This window comes from Artibeus jamaicensis, unplaced genomic scaffold (assembly GCF_021234435.1).
Source record: "Artibeus jamaicensis isolate MK-2021 breed Jamaican fruit bat unplaced genomic scaffold, CSHL_Jam_final scaffold_1283, whole genome shotgun sequence".
NCBI lineage: Eukaryota > Metazoa > Chordata > Mammalia > Chiroptera > Phyllostomidae > Artibeus > Artibeus jamaicensis.
Window position 1 is genome coordinate 4,018,726 of NW_026522028.1, and position 27,538 is coordinate 4,046,263.

General features: G+C 38.8%; 1 protein-coding gene across 3 annotated transcripts in view; it reads left to right on the forward strand.

The window, feature by feature from the left end:
• The window catches only part of DMD (dystrophin), a 1,990,869-nt gene that overhangs the window by 375,299 nt on the left and 1,588,032 nt on the right, over positions 1-27,538 (forward strand). For all 3 annotated transcript variants that reach the window (XM_053655812.1, XM_037127036.2, XM_053655810.1), the window contains exons 3-5: positions 1,275-1,367; positions 2,522-2,599; positions 24,714-24,806. In XM_053655812.1, the coding sequence (XP_053511787.1) occupies positions 1,275-1,367; positions 2,522-2,599; positions 24,714-24,806 (264 nt within the window). The remainder of the gene's footprint in view (positions 1-1,274; positions 1,368-2,521; positions 2,600-24,713; positions 24,807-27,538) is intronic.

Here is a 27,538-nt window from a genome sequence, read left to right on the forward strand (position 1 = left end):
GGTATGTGAGAGGCAACCACACATTGATGTTTCTCTCCCTCTCTTTCTCCCTCCCTTCCCCTCTCTAAAAATAAATATATATATAATCTTTTAAAAAATGTCACAAAGATGATAAGATAAGATCCATTCTTTTAGTGGAGTGTTTGTCGCCAGTAGTTACTCCAAAAATGTTAGATGTCATTAATGTCTATTATTTTTCCTTATATAATTCTGAAGTAAAGAACTGAAAAAGAAAATAGATAAAAAACTTTCACCAGACTGTTTCAACTCAATTTAAATCAGATCGTTCTACAAGTTGAGCTGTTCCAGTGTGATAATGGGTCATTCTGAGTCAGCATGTGAATGTGTATATAAAGAAAGCTTATTTTATGGGTGAAGGATGGTAAACCCTCCATGATTAGATTTGTAAGTACATAAAATGGTTAAACTTAATGCACCTACAAAGGGCATTGTATGCAGCCTTTGTTTCCTTGGGTAGTTCCTTCTCTCCCAATGCCCAACTTCCTGATGTATTATTTATATTTTTCTTTTTTTAAATAAATATTTTATTTATTCTTGGAGAGATGGGAAGTGAGGGAGAAAGAGAAGAAGAGAAACATCAATGTGTGGGAGAAACACCGGTCATCTGCCTCCTGCATGCCCCAACCTCGGGACCCCCAGTACACAACCCACGCCCCAAGCATGTGCCCTGACTAGGAGTCAAACCTACAACCTTTCAGTTTGTGGGAAGACACCCAGTCCACTGAACCACATCAGTCAAGGCTCTGCCAAATATTTATAATTTTTCCCTCCTTCATAGAATCAGCATTAAAATTGAGTTCATTAGATTAATTAAGCTACAGATCTCCAACTCGTTATGAAAAATTTTTTAAATAGATGACATGATGAAGATCTATTGTGTTTTGTTTGTTTACTTGGAGGTTCCCTTCTCATCTGTCACCCTTGGCTGATCAAGAATTCGAGATGTAGGCCTGGCTGGTGTAGCTCAGTGGATTGAGCACAGGCCTGCAAACCACATGATCACGGTTCGGTTCTCAGTCAGGGTACGTGCCTGGGTTGCAGGCCAGTTCCCAGCAGGGGACTCACCGAGGCAACCATACATTGATATGTCTCTCCTTCCCTTCCTCTCTAAAAATAAATAAATAAAATCTTTAAAAAAGAGAATTAGAGATGTGAAATTCTCTTAAATATAGTTTTAAATCTTCAGAGGCAGAATCGTGGAAACGGGTCACTGGAAGCGTGTTTTGCTTAATTGGTTATATTTCACATTTCAGTTTGGGAAGCAGCACATAGAGAACCTCTTCACTGACCTGCAGGATGGGAGACGCCTCCTAGACCTTCTCGAAGGCCTGACAGAGCAGAAGCTGGTACGTACCAGCTCCTTTATATTTATAAGAAAGTTCACATTAGCTTTAGGAGGACTTCAGACTGCAAACTCAGAATAATTGGATGAGATCTGGTAGAATTTATTAATTTGCCAATGATGGAATTCACTAGCTACCCAGGACCTATTTAGGAAGCAAACAATCTCACAGTATCATTCTCATTTTGCTATAGTCTAGCAGACGGAGAACAAGAGGGCAAAAATTTCCAGTGACACAATTCCCATCAATCAGTAGATATTCGCGTTCCATATTTGCTCTTTGTTGTTGAAACTATTCTATAAAGGCTTTTATGCATGATGAACTTTTAAGTTTAATTTCTTCTTTATTGTGACAAGAACATTTAACATGAGATGTGGAAAATGGAGAGTTGCTGTTTAACAGGTATAAAGTTTCAGTTACGCAAGATGAGTCAGTTCTAGAGTTATTCAAGACAATACTGTGTTGTGCACTTAAAAATTCAGTAAGAGGGTAGATCTCCTCTTAGGAGGCAATACAGCAGGCATCATAAGAGTAGAATTTCTAAAACTCTACAACTGAATAAATGAGTTAATCCATATGTTGTGATAAGTGATGCAAATGTTAGTTTAGAAATTACAGGACAAGATATGACTTATGGGATTGAAAGTAAGGGTGAGGAAAACCAAAGGTGATTGGCATTTGAGCTTCAGTGACTAAGAGATTTAAGATTAGAGTCACAGAAATGGTTTTCTTTAACATTATATCACATTATATAATTGTGCTAGGCCCAACTCTCTTTTAAACTTCCTTAAAAAGTGTAGCAATTAACAACTCACTCATTTCTTTTACTAGCAATGTCCTTACACACGCTGATGTTTCTATGGTGGCCATGCAGAAATTCCCCAATGGGCTGTAGAATGGAAGACAGATTGAAACCAAAACAGCTTTTGTGAAGAAAAAATAATGCTATCATTTTTCTTAAGGAGTGGTCAATTTGTGCCAAAAGGTCCTATGAGAAGTACAATGAGCCCAAAGCACTTAAATTCATTATATGAATGTCTCATAGCCTGTGTTTGTTCAAAATATTCAAATTAGAAGTGAACTGTATAAACCATTCCATTGCTAGTAGGTTGTGGTTTCTCATCCAGGCAGTAAATATTGTTTCATTTTGTTTTCAGCCAAAAGAAAAAGGATCCACAAGAGTTCATGCCCTGAATAATGTCAACAAGGCCCTGCAGGTCTTGCAGAAAAATAATGTAAGTGGAGACCTGGACAGAGTCTGGATACCGTGAGACAGCAGGCTGAATACTTGAGTGAGGGCTGTTCCCCCAAATGCAGAGAAAGCATCTCAAGTTTTCTCGCAAATCAGAGCGTTGTTCTCATTCGTGTGCTTTTCTGCTTGTGGCTAATGTAATGCTGGAGACGAATGCTTGCAGGCACAGAGAGCAGGGGAATGCATGATTCAGGCCTTATAGGCAACTCCGTGTCCTTTTCTGATTTTACTCAATGGAGTTATAGTTGGCGGACAGAATGTATTCTGTGGTGAACTCAGCTCCTTTTAGCGGTATTCTCTGCAGCAAATGGCTTTCACTAGGCTGAATTATCATTTTCAAACATTATGATGATACACTTTGTTTGAATTCAGCCAACATTAAATGCCACATCCAAGGATGAACGTTACACAGAAAAATCATTGTTTTCAACTCATCGTAAAGAACTACAAATTGGTTTTTTATGCCTATGGTTGATTTAGTCTAGATGTAAGTTTGTGTGTGGTATGAATGAGAACCGAACAATCATACCTAAATAATTGTGGAGATTAAAGGAGGTTTTGTTTCTTCAGATTTTGAGACAGAACCCCACCTGTGCTTTTCTGGGACAGCTGTGGGGTCCGATGGCCCTCCATCAAGAGCGTGAATCCGGATGCAAGAGTTTGGTGAAAAAAGAAAGGGGTTATTTATTTAAAGGTCATGCAGGTTTAGAATAAGTGGCAGATTTCTGTCATGAAATCCTGCTCCATTTAAAACCCCCCCCAAACACATAGTCCTACTCCCAGTTGGAGGCATATGAGAAGCAACTGATCCAATCTGTCGCATATTCATGTTTCTGTCCCTTTCTCCTTCCCTCCCCCTCTATCTAAAGCACAGATGGCAAACACAAGGCCCACGGGCCAAACCCAGCCCTCCACCTTGTTTCTACCTGGTGGCAGCACCGAGCTCCTGGCCCCTAGTTAAGGAGTAGTTACATGTGTACAGTCCTAAAGTTACATTCAGGCCTTTGAAGGCAACTTCAAGGCTGATGTGGCCCCCAGGGAAAATGAGTTTGACACCCCTGATCTAAAGTAAATAAATAAAATCTTAAAAAATACAATTGCCACATAAATCCTGTTTGGAATATGATCAACACTGAGTTAAATCTGTAGATCAATTTAGGAAAACAATAATACCTGTACAACACTGAATATTTCAGCTCTCTCCAATGATTTTCCCTTATATATATTTTCTCAACTTTAAGTTTTAGAGAATGAGAAAAAATCCCATAGAAAAAAATTGGCAAAAAAATCTTGAACAGGAACTCTGAAAAAGAAGATATTCCAAAGTTCAAGAATATTATAAAAATGGCCCTGGCTGGTGTAGCTCAGTGGATTGAGTGCAGGCCTGCGAACCAGAGGATCATGGTTCAATTCCCAGTCAGGGCACATGCCTGGTTTGCAGGCCAGGTCCTGAGTAGGGGATGCAAAAGAGGCAATCATACATTATTTCTCTCCCTCTCTCCTTCCCTTCTCCTCTAAAGAAAAATAAATAAAATCTTAAAAAAAGAATATTATAAAAATGTGTTCAACCTCAGTAGCAATTGAGGGCATTTCAATTAAAACTGCAATGAGATACCAACACCAGCTCACAAAAATGGCTGAAATTAGAAAGGCTAATAAGTGAAGACATGGGGTCTCTTGAACTCCCACGACTAACTGGTGGGACCGTAATTCAGACAACCATTGAAAATAGGCTGGCATGACGTACTAAACGTGAAAGTGCACAATTCTTATAACCCAACAGTTCTATTCTCTGCCATATATTGTAACTAAGAAAAAAAATTTTTCTATTTTTGTCAAGTCTGTCTATCTGTCTATGAGAATATTCATACCAGGTTCATTTGGAATCGCCTGAACCAGAAATGACTCTGGTATATTCACATGATAGGATATTAGAAAGCAATGGAAATGAACAAATGATAGCTATACACAATACACAAGAAAGATCAATTGCCCTAAAGAGATTTGAACAAAAGAAGTGAGACACAAAACTACTCCCACTTTGATTTCTTTTCATTAAGTTTCAACACAGGCAAAATGGTTCCATAGGTTTAAAAATCAGAAGGGGTGGTTACATTTTTGAAGGAGTGAAGTGGTAAAATACACCAGTGAGTCTCCTGGGCTATTGGAAATATTCCACATTTCGACCTGGCGGTTGTTAAATGGGTTATTTGCTTTGATGAATTTATCAAGCTCTTTTCCGTATGTTATACTTTATTTTACAAAAAGCAGTTTAAAAAAGAGAAAACTAAATGTCAAATGCTGGCTGATTTACCAACGTGACCGTAAACTCTCTATTTTCACATGAAATTGTTTAATGAAATGTGATGATCAAATGTATAAAATTAGGATGTGATGAATGTAATTTATGGACCTTTTCTCAGAAGGTCACCTTTTCTGCTGAAAATAGAAAAGCTTGAGAGCCTTCCGTTGTTTTAGCAGGCAAAGACTTCCCCAAATGAGGCTTTCAATTGGGGAAGGAGCCCTTGAAAAGCGATTTCCACGGTGCTGCCATTTGAACCAGGGACTTAATAGGGAAAGACATACAACCGAGTTCTCTATGTTAAAGGTTAGAACCTCAAGTAAAACACTGTCAATTGGCAGCCAAAACTGAGAGTGACATGACCTTTACCTGGATTAGCCCCAGGCCAAAAGCTATAGCATACAAATGTTCAAAGGTGCATTTATCATTTTATTCTTCTCCATTATTTTGTAATAAAAGAAAGTACAAAAGAAATGGAAGCTATTCAAAGGAACATGCTTATTAGTCTCTGATGATTACCATAAAGAATAAACATGCAATTAAATCAAAGAGATTGTTTAAGAGCAGGACTTGTTTTTTTCCGAAGGATGAGTGGGTGCTCTATATCAGATAAATGAGCCTGGGGCCGCGTATGAATAAATCAGCATATTAATTAAATAGCAGATAGGACTATTTCAAATTTCCTTTTAAATTATCACAAATTCTCAAGCTCAAGTGAACTGTAGGAGGCATTGATTGGAGATTTTTTGAACTATACATTAGGCAGAATAATGTTAGTGTATTTGCATTCAGTACATTATTTGCTGTGCGGACACTTATGTGTCAGATTATATCCTAGAAACACCACCATCAGTGGTCAGAACAAACACAAACCTTGTTGGCCTGGAGTTTACAGTCACATACCAGGGGACATTAAATGTATATAATATATGCAGCATTATCTAATAGAATGAAGAAAGAACAGAATAGGAGGTGTGGGAATACCTCTTGGGTAAGTTGTAGAGACTAGAAGGAACTGAGGGAATTGGCCATGGGATTCTCTATAGAAAAATGGTGCGGGCAGAAGGATAGAAAGAGCTTCAGAAGATAAAAACACTTGGAAGTAGGACTCAGTAGGTGGGTAGGACCGAATGTCGAAAAAGGATAGTAGGGAGGGAGATCGGAGAGGTAGCAATGTGGGGCTGGGAAGGGCAAAATCGTGGGGGGCCATGGTTAGGATTTGAACTTAGTTCTGAATGAAATTACAATGAGTAAAAGTTAAAGACATTATAAATTAGATGGGTAATAAAATTAATTCATTTAAAAATCAGAGCCAGAAATATGTACAAGAAAAACTCATGCGTTTAAAAAGCATACCATTTTTATCTGTGAGAGTGCTAATCAATAACTAAAATGTAATACAACTTACTGCCTAATGGAAATACTACGAAAACCACCAGCAAAAACGGATAGAAATGCATTTTTATTCAGAGCCTTTAATTCACTATTGTCAGATGACAACATATTTAGCAGCAGAAAATTGAGAACGTGAATAGCAGAAATAAACCATAGATTTAGGAGCAATTTTCTACTTATTGACACTCCAAAGCACAGATGATTCTATAAAATGAGTGTGCATTATGTATAAACCTTCTCCCCCATAAAGGTGGTTTGTCAAGAAAAGTAATAGTTTATAATTCAAGTTACATGAACCAAATCCAAATGTGAGCTCCCAAACAGGCATTCAGAAAAGTCTAACTTTGTCATTAGTGGAAACACTATTTATTTTCTATCCCTAGGGAATGACCATAAATCAGCAGACCCAAGTGATGCCTTTCAATTAGGGTAAAAAAAAAATCTTTCATCTCTAGTCCATTTGAAGTATCCACTGATATAGTCACCATCCAAGCCCAAGTCATCTCCTTAAGCCAAGTGTATCATTAACAGTCCTGGTATGAAATAGGTGGTTTATGCAAAGATGAAGTTGAAGAGATGGTAATGAAAGGAATCTATGCAGAAATGTGGGCAGGATTAAAAGAACTAACCGCTAATGGTGAAGCCCCCAGAAGCTAGCATGAATTAATAGCCTTCCCTACTGTTCAACCTAAAGAGACAAAAGAAAAGAGAGCTGCTGTCTTAAACTAACAAAAGCACTAACCTTGCGAGAGGGACCGCTGGACAGCAACTGGGAGCATAGGTATCTAAAAAACCGCAGTTACTTCCAAACCATGGCCTGCTGGGGGAGTTAGGAGAAGACTGTATACATTCATCTATTGTTCTGCCAATGCTCGGCATTGGTTGAATGCAACCAAAACTAGAGGGTAAGAGATCCCAGGTGATGGAGTCATCTCATACTAGTGGGTGATGTCATACAAAGCAGGGCTGAAGAATCAGGGACGGGGAGCAAACATAGAGTAACTAGCACTGTAGGTATCTGTGTTTATTTTCTGGTCAAATGGGGACTCGGAAATATCTATCCTGAGAGCCCCAATGTTGGCTGCAGCCCATCGTTGCTGGGTGTACCGGGAAGCCATTCACTTTTGAGGCCACAGCACCACTTCCATTTGTTGACAAGGAAGCGAGGTGGTTCCTGGCTAATTTTGCTACCAACTCACATGACATTCCTCCCCATGTTCCTGGGGGACACCGGAGCCAGAAAAGGAAGACAGACTAAGACAGTCATTTCTCATTTCTGCCCAGCTACACAAATTTATTAAAGGTGTAGGAGAAAATAAATATATAAAAAAATGTTCCTGCCATTATGTACAAATAAAAGACAGGTATTAGGATGCCACAAAAATGTCATTAAATGCGCAACAAGAAGTTTTAAAGTGCATACTCTTTGATAAAAATAATATCATGCTATAAAGTAATAACACTTTTAGAAATTCAACTTGATTAATTTAGAATGTTGTATAAGAAATCAAGAGTATGGAGCGACCTTTGCATAGGAAAAACCATTCCATGGGGAAACCTAGGAGAAATGGTCCAGGTTTGCCCTGAAGGTTCAATTTGTCTTTGCTTTTTATCTTCACTTTAAAAAAGGATAAATTAATTCCAGCTTTCAACCATAAATGTTGCAAAAAGAAAAACTGCTTTAAGGAAAGTTGGAATTAAAAGATAAATGAAGAAATAAATGAGTCAGAATAAAGAAACACTAGATACATTTAAGGGCTAGTTATTTGTAATAAAATAATAAAATAGACTAATCTCATAGGTGTAATGAAAAAATAAGAGAAGAGCAAACACGTGCAATTTAAACACAGAGAGAAAATATTAAACCTAAGTAGAAGAGACATAGAAACCAAAAATGGAATCTACACTGAACTATATGTTGATTATAAAAAATCAGTTCAGTTGCATTATATTCTATTTCAAACAACAAGTTACAAGAATGAACACAACAGAATGTAGAGTATCTTAATCAGCAACCAAGACAATTTAAAAATTCATAAAACATAACAAAACAAAGCTTCCACAAGGGCCTCTGAGTCCATTCAAACTTTCAAAAAAGTGCATCCTTGCTAATAGAAAACCATGAGGAGCCCCCCAAGTCTACGAATCTATCCACAAGCCAATGTTTTCTCGCTTTTCTTCATTTTATTTTTTTAACTTTTCAAAGTGAACATACGAAGGGTGTGTTGCTCAACCCTGATATTATTTTTTATTTAATTTTTTAATTGTTCAAGTACAATTTTCTGTCTTTTACTCCCATCCCAGCCCACCCACCCAGCCTTCCCCCTCCCTCCCATATCCACCTCCCCCTAGTTTTTGTCCATGTTGTCACAAGCCAAATTTTTTTAATTACCACCCCCTGCTGTTAAAGGGTCTTAGAAGCTTCCTTCTGAGAGTATATTTTGTAGTACTCTAAACATCTTCGTAGATCAAGTTCATTTTCGCTTCTCCTTCCTTCCACGGGTCTCCTCTCCCTTGACCTACGCTTCTGCAACACATTCCCTGGTTCTCAACTAACAACCTAGTTTGAGCCTGTGTCTCACTTTCCTTTTTTGCTCTGTCCTGACTTCTGACTTGTGGTCCTCACTCAAAGGCCACTGACAGCTCAGCTCTGTCGAGCTGACATCGCATTTCTGTTCTGATTTGCATTCTCCCTGGGGGCTGTTTTAGCATGAAGTTACCCCTGCTATCAATAATTAAGTTTTGGAAACAGATTATTGAGAAGAAAGTACTTTTAAGTGCAGCGATACCTTGATTACAATATTTGCTGAGACAGGAAACAAAAAAAGTTAGTATGTGTGCAGGGAAGAATCATAATATGCCACTCTGACCCTAAAATGAGGCTCAAAGAGATGATTGAACCAGGCCCCTTGCATCTTTTTATGCTTTTTAGATAAAAATGAAACAAAACAAAAACCATGAAAGAAAATAAATATGCAAGAAGTTGGCAGGGCAGAGAAAATTAGTGCTCATTATAAAGGAATCTAAGCCAGGTTTGGGTGTTCATTAGTGCAGAATCTAAACAAAGTCTGGGCTTGAGTGGTGAGCTACAAGCCTTGGTAATACAAGCTTCCCACTCTAGATTCTTTTATCTATTGTGATTATGTGATCGCCTGGCTCTCAGAAGCAGGGAGGGCATCTTTCACAGGGGAGATTTATCTCCTGCTTCAGGGGAACAGAGACACTAGTTTGTTTTTTGTTTATTTGTTTTATGTTTATTTTTTTTCCCACATGGGCAGTTTCTTAAGGATCTTTAACAATTCAAAATAGTCAATACACCATTGTGGGATATCTTAGGGTGGCCTGCCCTGGGCCCCAATCTTCCATTTATCTGCAGCTTCCAGTATCCGCAGCTTCCATTTACTTGTGACTGGTTGAAGTTTGTAGAGCAAATTGCAGAGAATACGGAAACATCGCATACTGCCATTCTTTCTTTCCTTCCCCTTTTCCACTCTTGTTTGTGAGTAGTCCCCCTGCACCAGGCATTCTGAATTCACTCTGCCAGCCTTTACCTCCATCTTCTCTCAAATGAAAAGAGATCTTTACTGGCTCATTTGAACTTGTTCATTGATAGATTTTCCCCCTTAGCTATAACTAAGTTCCAGTTGATGCGCTTCTCCAATCAGACATTTGCATGTCTAATCATTTTAGGTATAGTTGAATAACGATTGAGGTTTTTCCCTGGTAAAGGAATGTGGCTGTTAGAAAACTGGTGGGCGGGGGCGGTTACCTGTCGGTGGTGTGTTAAACTGCCCTCTATATGCCCACCTTCTATTCATTAGTCGATCCCAGTTTATTTCCTCTTTTTTCCATCCCCAGATTTTCATCTCTATACTTTATGAATCTCAACACCTTTTTAAAACTAAATTTATTGGAGATTGGCTAGTAGTAACATTGCGTAAGTTTCTGGTATACATCTTTATACTCTATTGTGTCTCCATCACCTGAACTCATTCCCTTTTTGAAGTCACGGAATGCATTCAACCATTATTTTAAAGGTTCTTACCCAAAATGTAGTGTAAAGAAAAGGACTCATGGATGTGGACAACCGTGTGGTGATTGCTGGGAGGATGGGAGTATAAAGGAATTAAATGGTAATGGGATAAAAAAATATATATATAATAAAGATCATATAATAAAAAAGAAAAAAATGTAGTGTCAACATCCGTTCTGGGCACATACCAAGACTTTACTGATTTGCCATGATTTACTATGAGGTGAAAGAGTTGTAGATCTCTTAGTTGTGTTTAGTACAACACTCATCAATTGTCTATGACAAGTGGCAAGTTTTTTTTTTTAAAGATTTTATTTACTTATCTTTTAGAGGGAAAGGGAAGGAGAGAGGGAGAGAAACATCAATGTATGGTTGCCTTTCGTGTGTCCCCTGCTGGGAATTGGCCTGCAGGGAACTGGCCTGCAACCCAGGAATGTGCCCTGACTGGGAATTGAACCGCGATTGTCTGGTTCACAGGCCTGTGCTCAATCCACTGAGCTACACCAGCCAGGTCCGTGGTGAGTCTTTTTAGCAAATAATTTCAATGTATGACATGAGATTGCACCAAGCAAATAAGGTCATTGTTATACATCATTAACATACAAAGCCAAAGTGACTATTGAAAAAGCCTAGGGTGAAAATTCAAATGTCAGCTATATTTAAATATTTACTTAATCTCATCATTGAAAATTGTCACTGAATTATATTAAATGGTTGTCAAATGTCACTGATCTCAAAAATGATATAGTGTTCACTCTTCCTGACATATAATCCTAGATGAAGAGGATTCTACAGTGTTCTTTAAAACTAGTATTTTTGACTTCCCCCAAGATGGAGGCATAGGTGGAGACATAAGTGGAGACACCGTGCTTTCTCACGCAACCAAGTTTAGAGACAACAAAATATTAGTAACAGAAAACACAGTCATAACACAGAAAATTGAACTTTTTGGAAGTCTGATAACAACGAATGCTTCAGCCTGACCGGTAAGAAGGGCAAAACCAGCAGCTGGCGGAGCAGGGTTGCACAGGAAAACTCGGTCAGACGTTCTCAGGCGGGCAGATACCAGGCATGGGGTTGCAAAGGGCAGACCCAGTGAACGACCTGTGGATCTGGCGAGGGCGAAGGGTGGTGGGTTGACTGTGGTGGCGCATTCCTGCGCAGATAGACTGGCGAGGGAGTGGGCAGTGAGAGAGGACTGAGCAGTCCCAGCGACGAGAGGCAGCTGAGAGGGCCGCCACTTCCCAGTTCTGACCCCGCCCCCACATACAGCATCACAACCCAGCGACCCCGCCCTGGAGGCCCCGACCTGCCCCTAAGGCTCCACTCCTCATACTTAACGGGTGCGAACAGACCAAAAATGGCTCAAGAAGATCTCAAAGCCCCAGAGCCCATAACTCTAGGCGATGAAGAAATAGCAAAACTTTCAGATGCACAGTTCAAAACACTGGTCATCAGGATGCTCACAGAACTGGTTGATTTTAGTCACATATTAGAGGAACATATGAAGGCTAAACTAATTGAAATGAAGGGAATTGCACAGGAAACCAATAGTGATGAAAAGGAAACTGGGACTCAAATCAAGGGAGTGAACCAGAAGGAAGAAAATAATGGCCCAATGGGAAAATATGAAGAAACAAGAATTCAAAAAAATGAGGAGAGACTTAGGAATCTCCAGGACATCTTTAATGCTCCAACATCCGAATTATGGGGGTACCAGAAGGGGGAAAAGAACAGCCACCAGTGGAAAACTTATTTGAACAAATAATTAAGAAGAATTTCCCCAATCTGGCAAAGGAAATAGACTTCCAGGAAATCCAGGAAGCTCAGAGAGTCCCAAAGAAGTTGGACCCAAGAAGGAACACACCAAGGCACATCATCATTATATTAGCCAAGATTAAAATGAAGGAGAGAATCCTAGAAGCAGCAAGAGATAAGGAGACAGTCACCTACAAAGGAGTTCCCATCAGACTGTCAGCAGATTTCTCAAAAGAGACCTTACAGGCAAGAAGGGGCTTGAAAGAAGTATTCCAAGTCATGAAATCCAAAGACCTACATCCAAGATTGCTCTATCCAGCAAAACTTTCATTTAGAATGGAAGGGCAGATAAAGTGCTTCTCAGATAAGATCAAATTCAAGGAGTTCATCATCACCAAGCATTTATTATATGAAATGTTAAAGGGACTTACCTAAGAAAAAGAAGATAAAAAAGATGAACAGTGAAAGGACAGCAAACTCACAGTTATTAACAACCACACCTAAAACAAAAGCAAATTAAAAGGACAGCTAGATCAGGAGCAGAACCATAGAAATGAAGATCTCATGGAGGGTTAGCAACAGGGGAGTGGGAGCAGGAGAAGGGGGGAGAAGGTACAGAAAATAAGTAGCATAGATGGTAGGTAGAAAATAGATAGGGGAGGGCAAGAATAGTATGAGAAATATAAAATCCAAAGAACTTGAGACACATGGTCATAAACTAAAGGGGGGAATGGTGGGGGTGGGGGTGCAGGGTGGAGGGGAATGAAGGGGGGAATAGAACAACTGTAATGGCATAATCAATAAAATAAAAATTAAAAAAATAAAACTGGTATTTTATGTGTCCTTTAAGTATTCAGAAACTGAAGCCCTGGCTGGTGTAGCTCAGTGGATTGAGCATGGGCTGTGAACCAAAGTGTCACCCATTCAATTCCCAGGCAGGGCATGTGTCTGGGTTGCGGGCCAGGTCTCCAGTGGGGCCCATGTGAGAGGCAACTACACACTGATATTTTTCTCCCTCTCTCTAAAAATAAAATCTTTAATAAATAAATAAAATTTAAAAAATAGGTATTCATAAACTAAAATAGCTAGATAATATATATTTTAGAGTATGTCATAGCTTCATATGTTTGACTGACTATAATCCACTCCTATTTATTACTCACAAAATCTAGTGTTTGAATGTAACTTCCAAATTTTTCAGTTCATTTATATTAGATAAGCATTATTTATTATTCTAAATTTGCAGTCCACAAAACAGGCCTGTAATGTCTGTACCTCATATATATTAATTCCAAGGATCCAAAAGAAGTATATCCGTTTAACCATCACTCACTAACTGTGGGATATTTGTCAAATGATTCCATGGCTTTGGTTCTACCCCCTTACGTGTATAATGTACTAATAGAAATGGTTGCACTTATTTCAAAATATTCTTCTATGGAATATAAACATGTACACAAGCATATCTCATCATCTTTATATTCATATTACACATGATGTGAAATTATTACTCTTAAAATGAAACTGATTCTCATTTAAAATGATTTCATAGAGTGAATTGTTTTCCCCCCTCCAGTACATACATCTTTGATATTATTCTATGTTGTAAAATTATTACTGAGGACAGTGTATATTTTTTCAAATGACACCCCCTAGTACATAATATTCCACCTAAGAAATTTTGCTTGTTTAGCTGTAAGAGCTACTTTGCCAAAAGTTTGTTCTACATTTTATGTTCAATATGAGTACTTGCATTAAAACTTCTATCTTGATATATTTGTTTTAATTTTCTTTCACCCCTTTACTGTTTCTCCCTTCTTAACATGATGGATTTTTTAAATTAATTGCTTCAAGTCTTTATTGTCAAAGAGGCAGTGTATAATAAAAACACAGTTCCATGAACAATAATTACCTTGCAATATATGATTATAATCATCAACACATTTAAATTATAGAGAAATTTTAACTGATTCCACGAGTGTAAGCAATTAGATGAAATTGTCCCTTGTTTTCATCTCTATCCTTAATATGTCACATGTGCTGTATGGGGGATGGTGTAAATATTTATTCAGTGACTAAATAGTCAAGCTTAACCACTGAATGTAGGGTTACTATCTTCATAATAAGTACCCAGAACTAAGTCTTTTTATGTATTCTAGGTCAACATGTGCTTTTTACAGATATTTCCTAATGTAAATACTTACATTTGCATAAAGTAAAAAGCAATCTGTGGAATACGAACATCTGAGAGGGAATGAAAGGAACCTGCCAGTGGAGAGCTGTACCACAATAGCCAGGGCGACCTACCCTTTAGTTGTATATATTGAACTGTTCATCATTTAATAATGAAAGATTCAACGCATGCATCTCTCAATGGAAAAAATAGGTATGATTTATGCCCAGAAGCCTTAAAATTTTATATAAGTCTTAAACACAGTTATAAAAGCACATGCTGCAGGGCAGTGAAACTACTTTGCTTTTCCTGCATTTCTGATCTTTTAAATGCATTATATTTGGGGAGAGTACATAAATACGTGAGGAGGTGCTCTTCAATACAGAGAAGTCACTTTAGCTTGACTACAGGATGGCAGATGTTTTATTAAAAGTACTTAACATTTAACAGAAAATCCTATTTGTGTAGAATGTTGGAAGGAAACTCTCAGGTATAAATCATTTCTGAGAGAGAAATGCATGGGTATGGAAGTACCAAATTTTAAATAGAAGGTAGAAGTGTGTGCATGGGGTATATAAGTACCAAGGGGGGGTCTTTATATAGTAAATTCCAATACGTGCTATTTCCCTGTTAATTATTGCTTAAGATTCCACTTAAGGAAGTCTACCCAAACTTTTAAAGATGCTTCCTTTCATAATCTTGGCGTTCTAGGTGCAGTAATTTTATGAGATTTAATTTGCAGCATTTTTCATTTCATGATACTCACCAAGGCTGATGAGTCAAACTCTGGCTTGTTATTATCCCTATGCCTTCCACATTTTGTTTAAAAAAATACTTAGATAATATTCTCCAGGAACAAAAGGATATATTAAGGAACAGAAGTGACTCCTTTTCAGGATAAATCTTGAAATCTGAAGTGATCCTGAAGAACCACATCCTTTGAAACAAGTGTGAGGAACCTTCTAGCCCTAACATATTATTACTTGGCTGAATGATACAGGATGTGTTTTCATTAGTGTCTGTAGCTGTGGAATGTTGTTCTCAGTGACAGTCTAAAAAGCAAGAGGTGGTAACTACCAAGTATTGGAGAGATGATGCTTCCCCACTGAATGAGATATAACTTTCTTCAACATCCAAGATGGCTGTAGAGTATGTGGATGTTACACTCACCTCCACCCAGGACCGAACTAGAATTACAACTAAAACACAACCCAATCAACCCAAATAACCAAACTGAAGGCTTAATATATCCTTTTGTTCCTGGAGAATATTATCTAAGTATTTTTTTTTAACAAAGACTAGCTGAACACAAGTCTTAGAGCCAGGGGGTTATGGAAGAAGCTACATTGAGACTGGTAGGAAGGGCGGAAACATGAAAAGGCCTGTCCCTGCTCCCATGAGTGGCGGCTGAGATCCTGGAGGGATATCTCAGCTGCGGGGGCCCCCCTGAGAAGCACAGGGTTTCAACCCCAAGCCGAGCTCCCCAGCTCAGAGCACCAGAGCTGGGAAAAGGAGCCCCCATAACATATGGCTGTGAAAATCAGCATGGATTCTGTCCACCAGGGAGGAACAGGAGTCTTCTAGAGACCCAGGTACCCTCTTAAAGGGACAACACACAAAATTGCATTTTCAGCTACTTTCAGTGGGCTCCAGCAGAGGGAAGACAGAGTGAACTAGAGTCATGTGAGGAGAGACTGGAGTCTGTGGCTCTGAGGAGAGAGCTGAAGGGACAGCCACCAGGATCTCTGTGCTGAGTCCTGCTCCCACACCACGGATGCCGTCTTTCTTGGATGGTGCAGTTCCCTCCATGTGGCATCAGTCTGGGGGGGAAGCAGTAGCCTCTGGACTCCCTATAGCCCTACCCTGTGGAGCTTATCCCTGCTGAGGAGGCAGCTGTCCTGGCCTGGGTGTGCAGGTCTGGACAGACTCAGGGGTGTCAGTGACTGAGTTGTATGGCGCAAGGGTGGGGACCATTACCCCTTCTTTCCCGTGATCCTGACTGGCACCACCCCCTCATGGGAGGTCTGTTAGCCAGACTTTCCAGGCTCCTGGCTGTGCCACCCTCTCAACACCTGGTGACTCCACCCTGCTGAGGTCGGAGCAGAATCTGGAACAGAATGAGTTGTGTGACTCTAGGACAGGGACCGTTTTCTCCTCACACGCCAATTGGTGCAGAGCCCTTCCCTCACACGACCAAATTTTGGTCTGTTCGGGCCCAATAAACTTCTGGCCTCACCTTGATGACTCCTTGAAACCTCACCCCAGCACGAAGGTATATGAGCACCCACTGAGTGGCAGCTAGACTTGGAGAACCCTGGCGCATTTGTTGCGTGGCCTCAGACCCAGCAATGGCACTGAGTTTGAGCCTGTATCAATCTGGTGAACACCACTCACCCACTACCTGGTGACTCACTGAAAACCTACCTCATGCAACTCAGGTACCGCCAGAAACTCTTTCAGTGACTGAGCCTGACAGGCAGAGTCAAGTGGAGGCAGATCTTGGGGTGCCTTGGGACCTTTGCTGATCTTCCCCTGGGCCTGGTGCTGGTAAAATCCGGCCTTGGTGTGAGACTTGGTCCTTCCCCGCCCCACACACAGGCCCAGCAGAGGCAGCCACAAACTGTGGGTCACTCTGTAGCTCCAAACAGGTTGTCCAGGGCCAGTTACAGGCAGTGTCTGATATTTACCTGCACCTGGGTCTTTCCCAAGAGGCTCCAGAACAACACACCCAGGAGCGAGGTTCAGAGAACATCAGACCAGGATCCAATTAGCTTCACAAGTGGTTTATCCACAGGGAGATATTGGCAGGCACCTGACTGTGGCTGAGGCTGGGTGAAAAAGGTAAAGGAATTAAGTAAAAAACAAAACAAAATATACCTCATAGGCACAGATAAAAATAAGATGGTTACCAGACAGAAAGCGAGTGGGGGAAGTAGAGAGGGGGGAGGTAGGATAAAAAGTAATGGCAGGAGACTTGACTTAGAGTGGTAAACACACAATACGATATAGAGATGATGCGTTACAGACTTGTACACCTGAAACCTGTATAATTTTATTAACTAATGTTGCCCCAATAACAAAACAACTGCAAATGCTTAAATGATCTACAAAGCAAAACTAGAACAGTTTATCCAGTTCACTGACACCACCAAAAATTTAAAAAGCATGAAACAGTTTGGCAGAGCTTTATTCCTCCTAAACTCTGTCAGAGACATCACAGGAATATCACTTCCTTGCTTTTGTTTATCTTTGTTCTTCTCTTTAGCTCTGTTCTGCCCTGAGAACTTCCATTTTCATTATTTGACTGGTTACTGAAATTATTTTTATGTCAAATATTCCTCATTATTTTTAAAAAATATTTAATTTACTTATTTTTCAAAAGAGGGGAAGGGAGGGAGAAAGACAGGGAGAGAAACATCAATGTGTGGTTGCCTCTCATGCTTCCTTCTACTGGAGACCCAGCCTACAACCCAGGCATGTGTGCTGACTGGGAATTGAACCAATGACATTTCGGTTCACAGGCTGGCACTGAATACACTAAGCCACACCAACCAGGGCATCATTAAAAAGTCAGTGCATACCATCTATGGCCAATGAATCCATTCTCCTTTTCCTTCTGTAAAGCTAATTAAAAAGAATATAATTTGTCCAGGTTAGTGATCTTTCACTAAACCATCATAGTCCAGTTTTGCTTTAAATCTTACGGTTTTCTTAAGTATTCTGGACTCTTGAATATATAAAAATAATATGTATAAATTCTTTTGTTATAACCAAGATGAGATATCTAAATTCAGCTTGTAACCAATAGTGGTTAAATTTAACCACTATGGACAATGCTAGACCGCATCTATGGCCTGAAGGAACTGGGGGTAAAAGCAATACCTGGGATCTACAGCACAGTGCTTGGAAAATCATGTACTTCACACAGTGGTCCCTCCAGTGTTTCCAGTACCCACCTGGAGCCGCACATAGTTACTACAATATTATGAACTCTATTCCCTATGCTGTAATCTACATCCCTGTAACTATCCTGTAACTACCAATCTGTGTACTTCTCACAGTCCCTTGACCCTTTTCACTCACTCCCCCAGTTCCCCTCCCATCTGGCCACTGTCATTATTCTCCGTATCCAAGTCTGTTTCTCTTGAATGTAAACTACGATTTAAAAATAAAAAGTAACACTAAATTAAACAAGGAAAAAAGTCAGAACAATAAGTATAGCTTTCCCATGGGGAACTAGAAGGTTTTCTCGCATGTTCCAAATGCTCCATCTAGACTGCAATGCTTGTTACGTAGCATAAACATTTGTCAAAGCCTACATAGTGTATACTTACAGCTGTCTTCTACAGAGGCTGGAAGTATATCTTAGTTGTATCTCAGTAAAAATAGAAGTAGCTTTCTGTAAAACAATACAAAACAAAACCTGGGATAAAGTAAATATTGTTCTCTAGAATAAGCAATGGAAGAGAATTAGTCTCTCTTCATAGTCCAGTCATTATTAGCAAGCCCATTTAGGAGGCGGAGTGCCAGGAAGGAACAGTGTTCTCTGAATTACTTATTAAGTTATTAATCATAACTTACCAAATATACATTTTTGTGCAAAATCAGATATTTTAGTCTAAGTACTAGTGTGGGAACAGAATTCTGTTCAATTTGTGTCCTCTGCCCTCTGAAGTCGACAAAAATAGACTATTCCAAAAAGTAGTTCATTAGGTTTCCTAGCTGTATTTTTGCATCCTCCTCTTCCTGACTCAAGGGACAGTTCCCTTGGTTGACTTTGAAATGTTCTGATAGAGCCACAATACAGTTCCATTATGTCGAAGCAAATGGGGAGAATTTTCTATCCTCCATAATTACGAAGAGAGCATCTCCCACAGATAATCATACAAAACTCGGAGCCAGAATCTAACATTCCTTCCTGGGTAAAGTCTTAGGCCTGTTTGCAGGAGCTCCTAAAACCAATCTTCATGTGTAGGTTAACTTGTTTCTACAAAAATGCAGTGCAGCTATTTAATTTTCGCATACAATACCTATTTTTACACCTATTCATTTGTTATGGGAGGCTTTCATTCTGCAAAACGGGAAAACAACTTGGCTTGTCCTTCATGATCTCAGGATCGAGGAGGTTCCTTTCTAGTGCTTGTCGCAATACTGATACACGCACCCACATCCTCTCTCACACTGTGCTCGCTTGTTAACATATATGTCATATAAATGTCTTTTGTTTTGCTAACAAGACGGACGTAATTATTCAAGTGTTTTCTCTTTTCATAGTTACTTAGAAATCAGGTGAGAAACCTTGGACGATGTCATTTCAGAGCATATATTAGAAACGATATGTAAAAGAGAGAAGCCATTGTGCATCATGGTGATGACTATTTAAGAGTAGCTAGTGATAATATTGTAGAAGATTTTATTGATTTATTTTTAGACAGAGGAAAAGGGAGGGAGAAAGAGAGGGAGAGAAACATCAAAGTGTGGTTGCCTCTCATGCGCCCTGTACTGGGAACCTGTCCTGCAACCCAGGCATGTGCCCTGACTGGGAATGAAACCTGCGACCCTTTGATTCACAGGCTGGTGCTCAAACCACTGAGACACACCATCCAGGGCAGAGTAGCTAGTGATAATTAAAAAAAAACATATTACTCATAGCTCTATGGTAAGAAATATAGGATTGTAACACTAAGTAAGCTTATGAGAATTTACAGTTGAAATGGGCTGGACTGTCAATAAGAAATATTCAGTAATATAAAGTAATATAAAGGCCATGACCAGTTCCTTTCAGGCATGACAAAATAACCCCCCTCTTCTCGAGTCTTAGTGATAATTAGTTATTATTTTTTCCCATAGTCCTTGGTGGTTGGAAGAAAAGATGTACAGCAAGAGACAAAAGATAACCAAAACAAATACTATTCCTTGTCTGCATGGTAGTGTACAATAGTTGTTAATTTAGAGAGAGGTTAAAGTATTTCATGAAGAGTTCTCTAGATTTAATTAAAGGATTGTCCCTCATGCCTGTGTCTACCTGCTTTTACATCTTGTGCAAGCTCGTGTATCTGTGAGACTGTGTTGCCCTCTTGTAAAATGACATAAAGTAGGAACTATATCATACTTTCAGTGGGATGATGATGGGGGTAGACAGAAAACTGTATTCCAAGAGAACTTTGTAGCCTTGGTTCTTTTAAAGATAGAAATAAAAGAACTAAGTCCATATCTTAAGAGATTATGAAAAAACAATAATGAACAGAGGATTCAAAATGAAAACAAGTGCAAAAAATAGGTTGAATACATACAACAAAAGCTGGCTCTTTGAATAGATCGACGAAATAGATAAATCTCTTTTAATTATAACAAAAGAAACGCGAGAAGAATGGAAACTGCAGGAGGTTAGTGATGAGCAAGGCTGTGTAACCACAGATACAGAAGAAACTAAGAAAGTAGTATTGGCAATTCTATAAAATCTCTTCTGAAAAATCCTGGGCCTGCATAATTTCCTACTGCAATGGAAATTACTGAAATTCATTACAGTATAGCAGAAAATTAAAGCACTCATTACTTTAGAAAACATTGGTCAGTTATTAGAGACCTACCATTGAAAAAGATACCAGGATTCTTCAGGTATGAATTTAACCTAATCCTGAAAGAATAAATAATTTCTACGTTTTAAGCTATTTGAGATCATATAAAAAGATACAACTCTGTAATTCCTTTTGTGACGTCAGAATAACCTTACTACCAGCAGTGAATAAACACAAAAGGAAATATTAATTGTATAAGACAATCTCACTTTTGAATATAATTGCAAAAATTCTATTTTGTTGAACTAGTGAAATGATATTGATTGTAACCATATGTTGCATGTGATAAGTAGTCAGCAAATGTTAGCTGTTAGTTGCAAAGAGCTCTTAAAATTAAGAAGGAAAAGAAAACAACCCTATAGGTAATGAGCAAAGCACATTAACAGACGATTCACAGATGAAATTGTAATGATCAGTCATACAAAACATACTCCAAAATGTGCTAGGAATCATGGAAATACATTAAATTAATAATGCAGTGTCTTTTTACTCGTCATACAGGCAAAAAATGGAAAAGCAGAATCACTCACTAGTGGTAAGGGAATACCACTTATACAGTTATGGTTAAAATATGAAATACTAAATCATTTTTATAGTTAAAATATTAAATGTTAGGCCTTGCTGGTGTGGCTCAGTGGCCTGAGTGCCAGCCTGTGAGCCAAAGGGTTGTTGGTTCGATTCCCAGTCACGGCATATGCCTGGATTGCAGGCCAGGTTCCTCATGGGGGGTGCATGAGAGACAACCACACATTGATGTTTCTCTCCTTTCCTTTCTCCCTCCCTTCCCCTCTCTCTAAAAACGAATAAATAAAGTCTTTAAAAATATATTAAATGCTAAATTTGTTTTAGTAGGTATTTCTTAAAACACCTACTAAAATGAAAAATAAATGTCCCCTTTGATCTACTGGATACATCCCTGGGAATAGCTCTTATAAAAATGGAAGCGTCAGTATGTGAGGATGAGTAATGCATGGTGTCCATTTCAGCATTGTACAAAAGGACAAGTCAAAAGGGACAAAACAAACATCACGACCCCAGAAACAGAATGAATGTCTACTAACAGGGCAGTGGCTAAATGCTCTTTAATACACCCAAACTATTAACTATTATGCAGCCATTAAAATGAATGAATAATGGGGACTACTATTTAGTAAAAGCAATATTCATTGGAATCTGGATGATGTGCCATTTGGGGGTGTAGCATAAAACCCCTTAGATTTGTGTATATGTGATATCACACATGCACACATACAGTGATCATTGGAAAACAGAAGAGAGGCATGTATGAGCTCTCACTCATGCGTTTGTGTAGAATAGTATATTTGTGTGGTCATATCTATAAAGTAGTAAAATATTTCTAAAAGAATAAAAATGAGAGTACAACATACACCTAAATACATACACACAGACATAGAAAACAGCACAGATATTAGCATACAGTTCACATTAAAAGAGATGATAGTTGTATTTCTTCTCTGTAAATTCCATATGATACTATACCCACATCTAATCTATTGAATAGCCCAATACTATCCTGTACTATAAATTTGTGTGGAATTCAAGGGTGGACTTGTATATTGGTCTCTCATCTTTATTCAAATGAGTCTCCATTTTCTCTATATCACTTACTTGGTTTAACCCAACTGACCAATAAGTTTTATATAGTTGGAATACAAAAAAATAAATTTAAGGATTTAAGTATCCATTTAACCTGCAAATAAGTTTATGTGGGGAGTAAGTGGGAGCAATTTGACAATTAGACTGAAGTTCTGTAGCTTTTTTGTTGTTGTTTTCACCTGGATTTGCAGCATAGCTTTGTACTTTCAAGTTATAATTAATAACATTTAGAAAATTAAGATGAACAATAAAGAATATGTTTCAGCATTGAGTGACAGAACAGTGAACCCATGTCATTGAAGGAAAAATTAAGTGGGCAGGACAAATCAGAGTGAAATGCAATTGAGTAAGGGTTTGGAGCCTGAGAGAATGAAAGCTTTAACCGTAATGAGTCTCAGCTATTTAGTGAAGGTATCTGGGGAGGGTGGGGGGTGAGTGCAGGACTCTCTCAGCTCACTGCTCACAGGATCCTAAGGGACAAAATGGGAGGATCCTGGAGGCAGCTGAAAGAAAATTCAACCGAAGGGACCAGTGAGCCAAGGATAGTAAATAGAGAGAGAAACCTAAGTAACTTGTCAACCCTCAACTTTGTTCTGACAGTTTCATTTCCATTGTATATAGCACTTAATCTGAAGTTGCCTGTTTGCTTTATGGTGATATATTCTCCTTTTAAAGCATTCCTGGATGCTTAGTTTTTAGTCAACCTTTTCATTTTGAGATCATTGTAAATTCACACACAGTCGTAAGCAATAATTCAGAGAGACCCTGTGCACCCATACCCCAGCTTTACCTTGATGGTAGCATACTATGAAACTATGATATATTACCATGGATATTGACATTGATACAATCCACCAGTAGCCTTCATATTTTTCCAGTGTTGCTTGATGGTGTGTGTGTATGCACGTGTGTTTTTAGTTCTATACAACATTTTCACATATTCCATTTGTGTTTCATCCACAAATATACACTGCAGATCTATCACCACTAGGATGCCTCCTGCTCTCCCACTGCCCTATAAACATACCCACCTACCCCACTCACCTCACTCCACTCCGTAACCTCTGGCAACTGCTGCTCTGTGCTCCAGGTCTCTAATTTTGTTATTTCAAAAGCAGTTATATATATAGAATCATACCATATGTAATACTTTGAGACTGTCTTTGTTTTTTCAGTCAGTGTCATTTCCATGAGACTCGCCCAAGTTGCTGTGTGTATGAACGGTTCCTTCCTTTTTGTTACAAAGTACTGTTGCATGCTATGGCTATACCACAGTTTGTTTAACCATTCACCCTTGAAGGGCATCTGGGTTGCTCCCAGTTTTGGCTACTACAAATAAAACTGGTATGAACACTTCCATACAGGGTTTTCTATGAGCACCCGTTTTCATTGCTTTGCCACAAATGTCCAGGAGTCCAATTGTTGGATTGTATGATAAACACATGTTCCATTTTGTAAGAAATTGCCAAATGGTTTCTAGAGTAACTATACTATTGATATTTCCACCAGCAATGCATAAGTGATCCTTTTTCTCCATATATCATCATCATCATTTGATGTTCTCACGATTTTTCAGTTTTGGCCCTTATGATAAGTGTGTAATGCTGGCTCACTGTAGTTTAATTCTCATTTCACCAGTGGTTACTAAGAATGTTAAGAGCATGGGCAGGAGACAGGGTTTGCCTTGAAAAATGAAGCCCTTCCAGATTTTGATTCCCAACCCCAGTCCTGAATGGAGGAAACGGAACTTGCCATTAGCTCCATTATTTACTAGAATTCTAATACGTGTTTCGAATGCAAGGGCATTTTAGTCAAATATAGTCACCCATAATTATAATAGCATTACTCTGAGCAAGATAAAAGGACTGATGAAATTTCTTTTTTTGCTTCAATTATATATTAGGAAGCACATTTCAATTTTAGGCATTTTTTATGTGTTATCATTGTCATATATTTTAGTTTGAGATGCTCTGATTAGCCTTTTAATCTGCAGTAATATATTGATATACTAATAAAAGTACATTCACTTCCTAGCTCTTTGTAAATGTGTTTGGGGGCACTCGTTTATTACAGAAAGTGCGTTTCCAGATGCATTTTGTTTCATTTTTGGAGTATTTTTAAAAAGCAGTAATTCTGCTTAGGCTCTGAAAATAGCTCATGCAATTATCTTCACATGTTGTTTTCTTTCCAAATAGACATTTGTCCTCCTTTCTTCAAATGTTTTCCCTTTATCTTTCACAGGTCGATTTAGTGAACATTGGAAGCAGTGACATAGTAGATGGAAACCACAAACTGACTCTTGGTTTGATTTGGAATATAATCCTTCACTGGCAGGTAAGAATCCTGGTGAATATTTCCTTTTTGGGAAGCGTGTTGCTGACTCTTGCTTTCTTTCTTTTTTTTTAAAGATTTTATGTATTCATTCTTAGAGGAAGAGGGAGGGAGAAAGAGAAGAAGGGAAACATCCATGTGTGGTTGCCTCTTGCATGCTCCCTACCAGACACCTGGTCTGGAACCCAGGCATGTGCCTTGATTGGGGAATTAAACCAGCAACTCCTCAGTTTGCAGGCCAGTGCTCAGTCCACTGAGCCACACCAGCCAGGGCTGATTCTTGCTTTCATTTTTGCCCTTGACCTCAAAGCAAACATGTATAAGATATACAAATACAAAGCCCATCTCCACAGTGCTACCTTTTAAATGAGCACAACTAAGGTCATTTGGAATGAGAAAGAGCAGCAGATTATAAAACAGGTTCTAGCACGTGCGCATGAATGTTGTTCTAAATTTTATTTAACTGCAGAGAGATGAGGCAAAAGAGGTGTCTCATCAACAAGGTAATGAAACTAATTTTCAAATATTATATGTGTCTTCCATTACTTATCTGTAAGTGAATCTACATAGTTTTGTGAAATGAAAGGTATTTTTCCTTTTAACCACCACTGAATGAATGAGACTTTGTGAATCTTGTGTATTCTTAGTATAAATTAATGCTAATGAAAGATTAGTGAGATATCATTATTTGTATGAGTATAGGTGTCATGTGTGCAAACTGACTATATAGTCTGATTTGGAAGTTGCATTTTTCCCCAATTGTATGCCTATGTTTATTGCAGCTCTGCAAAACAGCTAAAAGTTCATTTGGTTTAGTGGATAGAGTATATGTATTTTTTGGACCATAAGATGTGCCTAGGTTTTAGAGGAGGAAAATAGGGGAAAAATTTTGAAGAAAAAAATGTGATAAAATATTTCATAACATAAATAACGTAATATTTCACCAATGTGAATGTACACAACTCAACAGCAGCATTAATGACCATTATTCGTTGCAAATTGGGGGGGGGCATCTTATAGTCTGAAAAATACAGTCCATTTTTTCAGTCAGACCAACATGAGTGTAAATTCCACCCTCCCATTTACCGTGTTAGTGACATTGGGTATAATGCCATCCTTTGTAGACCAGAATTTCATCACGGTCAAAATAGACAAACTAGAAATGAACATGTGTATTTCCTATCTGGATTACATGAGAGAATATCTGTAAAGCACAGTACACCATTTTCATTAGAGGTATAGCATATGAATAACGGTGAAAGCTCAGAGTTTTCCACTCATATTTGAAGAACTTGAAGGATAATTGAGATGCCTGCTTTTTTTTTGACTAGCAGAGATTCCTCTTTCATAAAACAGCTTGTTTTGAGATGTAATTTATGTATTATAAATATATGGTTTCTGAGGGTCAAATTCAAAGTCTACCAGACTGGTTTAGTTCTGGTGCCCAAAGACTTCTCAAACTTTTGTTTTTAAATATTTTATGTGTTCATTTTTCCAGAGAGGGGACGGGAGGGAGAAAGAGGAGAGAGACATCAATGTCCGGATGCCTCTTGCGCCCCCTACTGGGAACCTGGCCTGAAACCCAGGCATATGCCCTGACTGGGGATCAAACTAGCGACCCTTTGGTTCACAGGCCGGCATTCAATTCACTGAGCCACACCAGCCAGGGAGGCTTCTCAAACCTTAATGAGGATGCAACAATCCCCTTGCCTTCCCCAATCCATAGAAGACTTTAAGATATTTACAGAGTTGTGCAATTATCACAACAATCTGATTTTAGCATGTTGCCACCAGCCCGAAAATAAATTTCCTGTCCATTTACAGTCACTCCCAACTCCCACCCCCTGGCTTTAGGCAACCATTAGTGTATTTTCTGTGTCTGTATGTCTGCCTTTGTGGGCATTTCATATCAATGGAATCACATAACACGTGTTCTCTTGAATATATCTGGCTTCTGCCTTTGAATATAATCTTTGAGTTCTTCCCTATGATAGCAGGTGCCACTACTTTTTTTTTTCAGTAGGGTTGACTTTTAATTTGAATTGTAGATTGGTCCTACACAGAGCCTGACAGCATGTAGACCATATTGTTCTCCCAATGGATCCCCATCCCCACGTCTTTCTATTCTAAACACTCGGAACAGGCTCCATCCTGTTGTGCAGCAATATGGGAAGTGAGAGACAACAAACCACAGTGGCTGACAATAGACAAGAGCTCATACAAGCCTCAGATGAACCCGAGATTCAGTTCTGGGACTTTTTCATATACTGATGGTAGCAAATAGAACCAGCAAAGCAACATAGGGATCCCCAACCAACTGGTTCACTTCTGTTGCTCAGTGCATCTCAAACTACCTTGAGAAAAGAATAGCTCCCCTCCCATTGTGTATGGTATGCAAATTACAAGAAAACTGAAGTGTTACAGAAAAGAAATAAAAAGACATACAAAACTGAAGGCTGTTTTTCTTTATGGTGAAATTCAACAGACTTAAATAGACTTTTGTGAAATTGCTATCAGAAGCTTCTAAAGGACTATCAATTGTTTTATTTATCTTATGGCCTGCTAACAAATGGTTCATGGAGGGAAACCAGCTTGTAAGAAAACACTTTGTGGCCCTGGCTGGTGTGGCTCAGTAGGTTGGGTGCTGGCCTACAAACCAAAGGGTTGCCAGTTCGGTTCCCAGTCAGGGTACATGCCTGGGTTACAGGCCAGATCCCCAGTTGGGGGTAATTGAG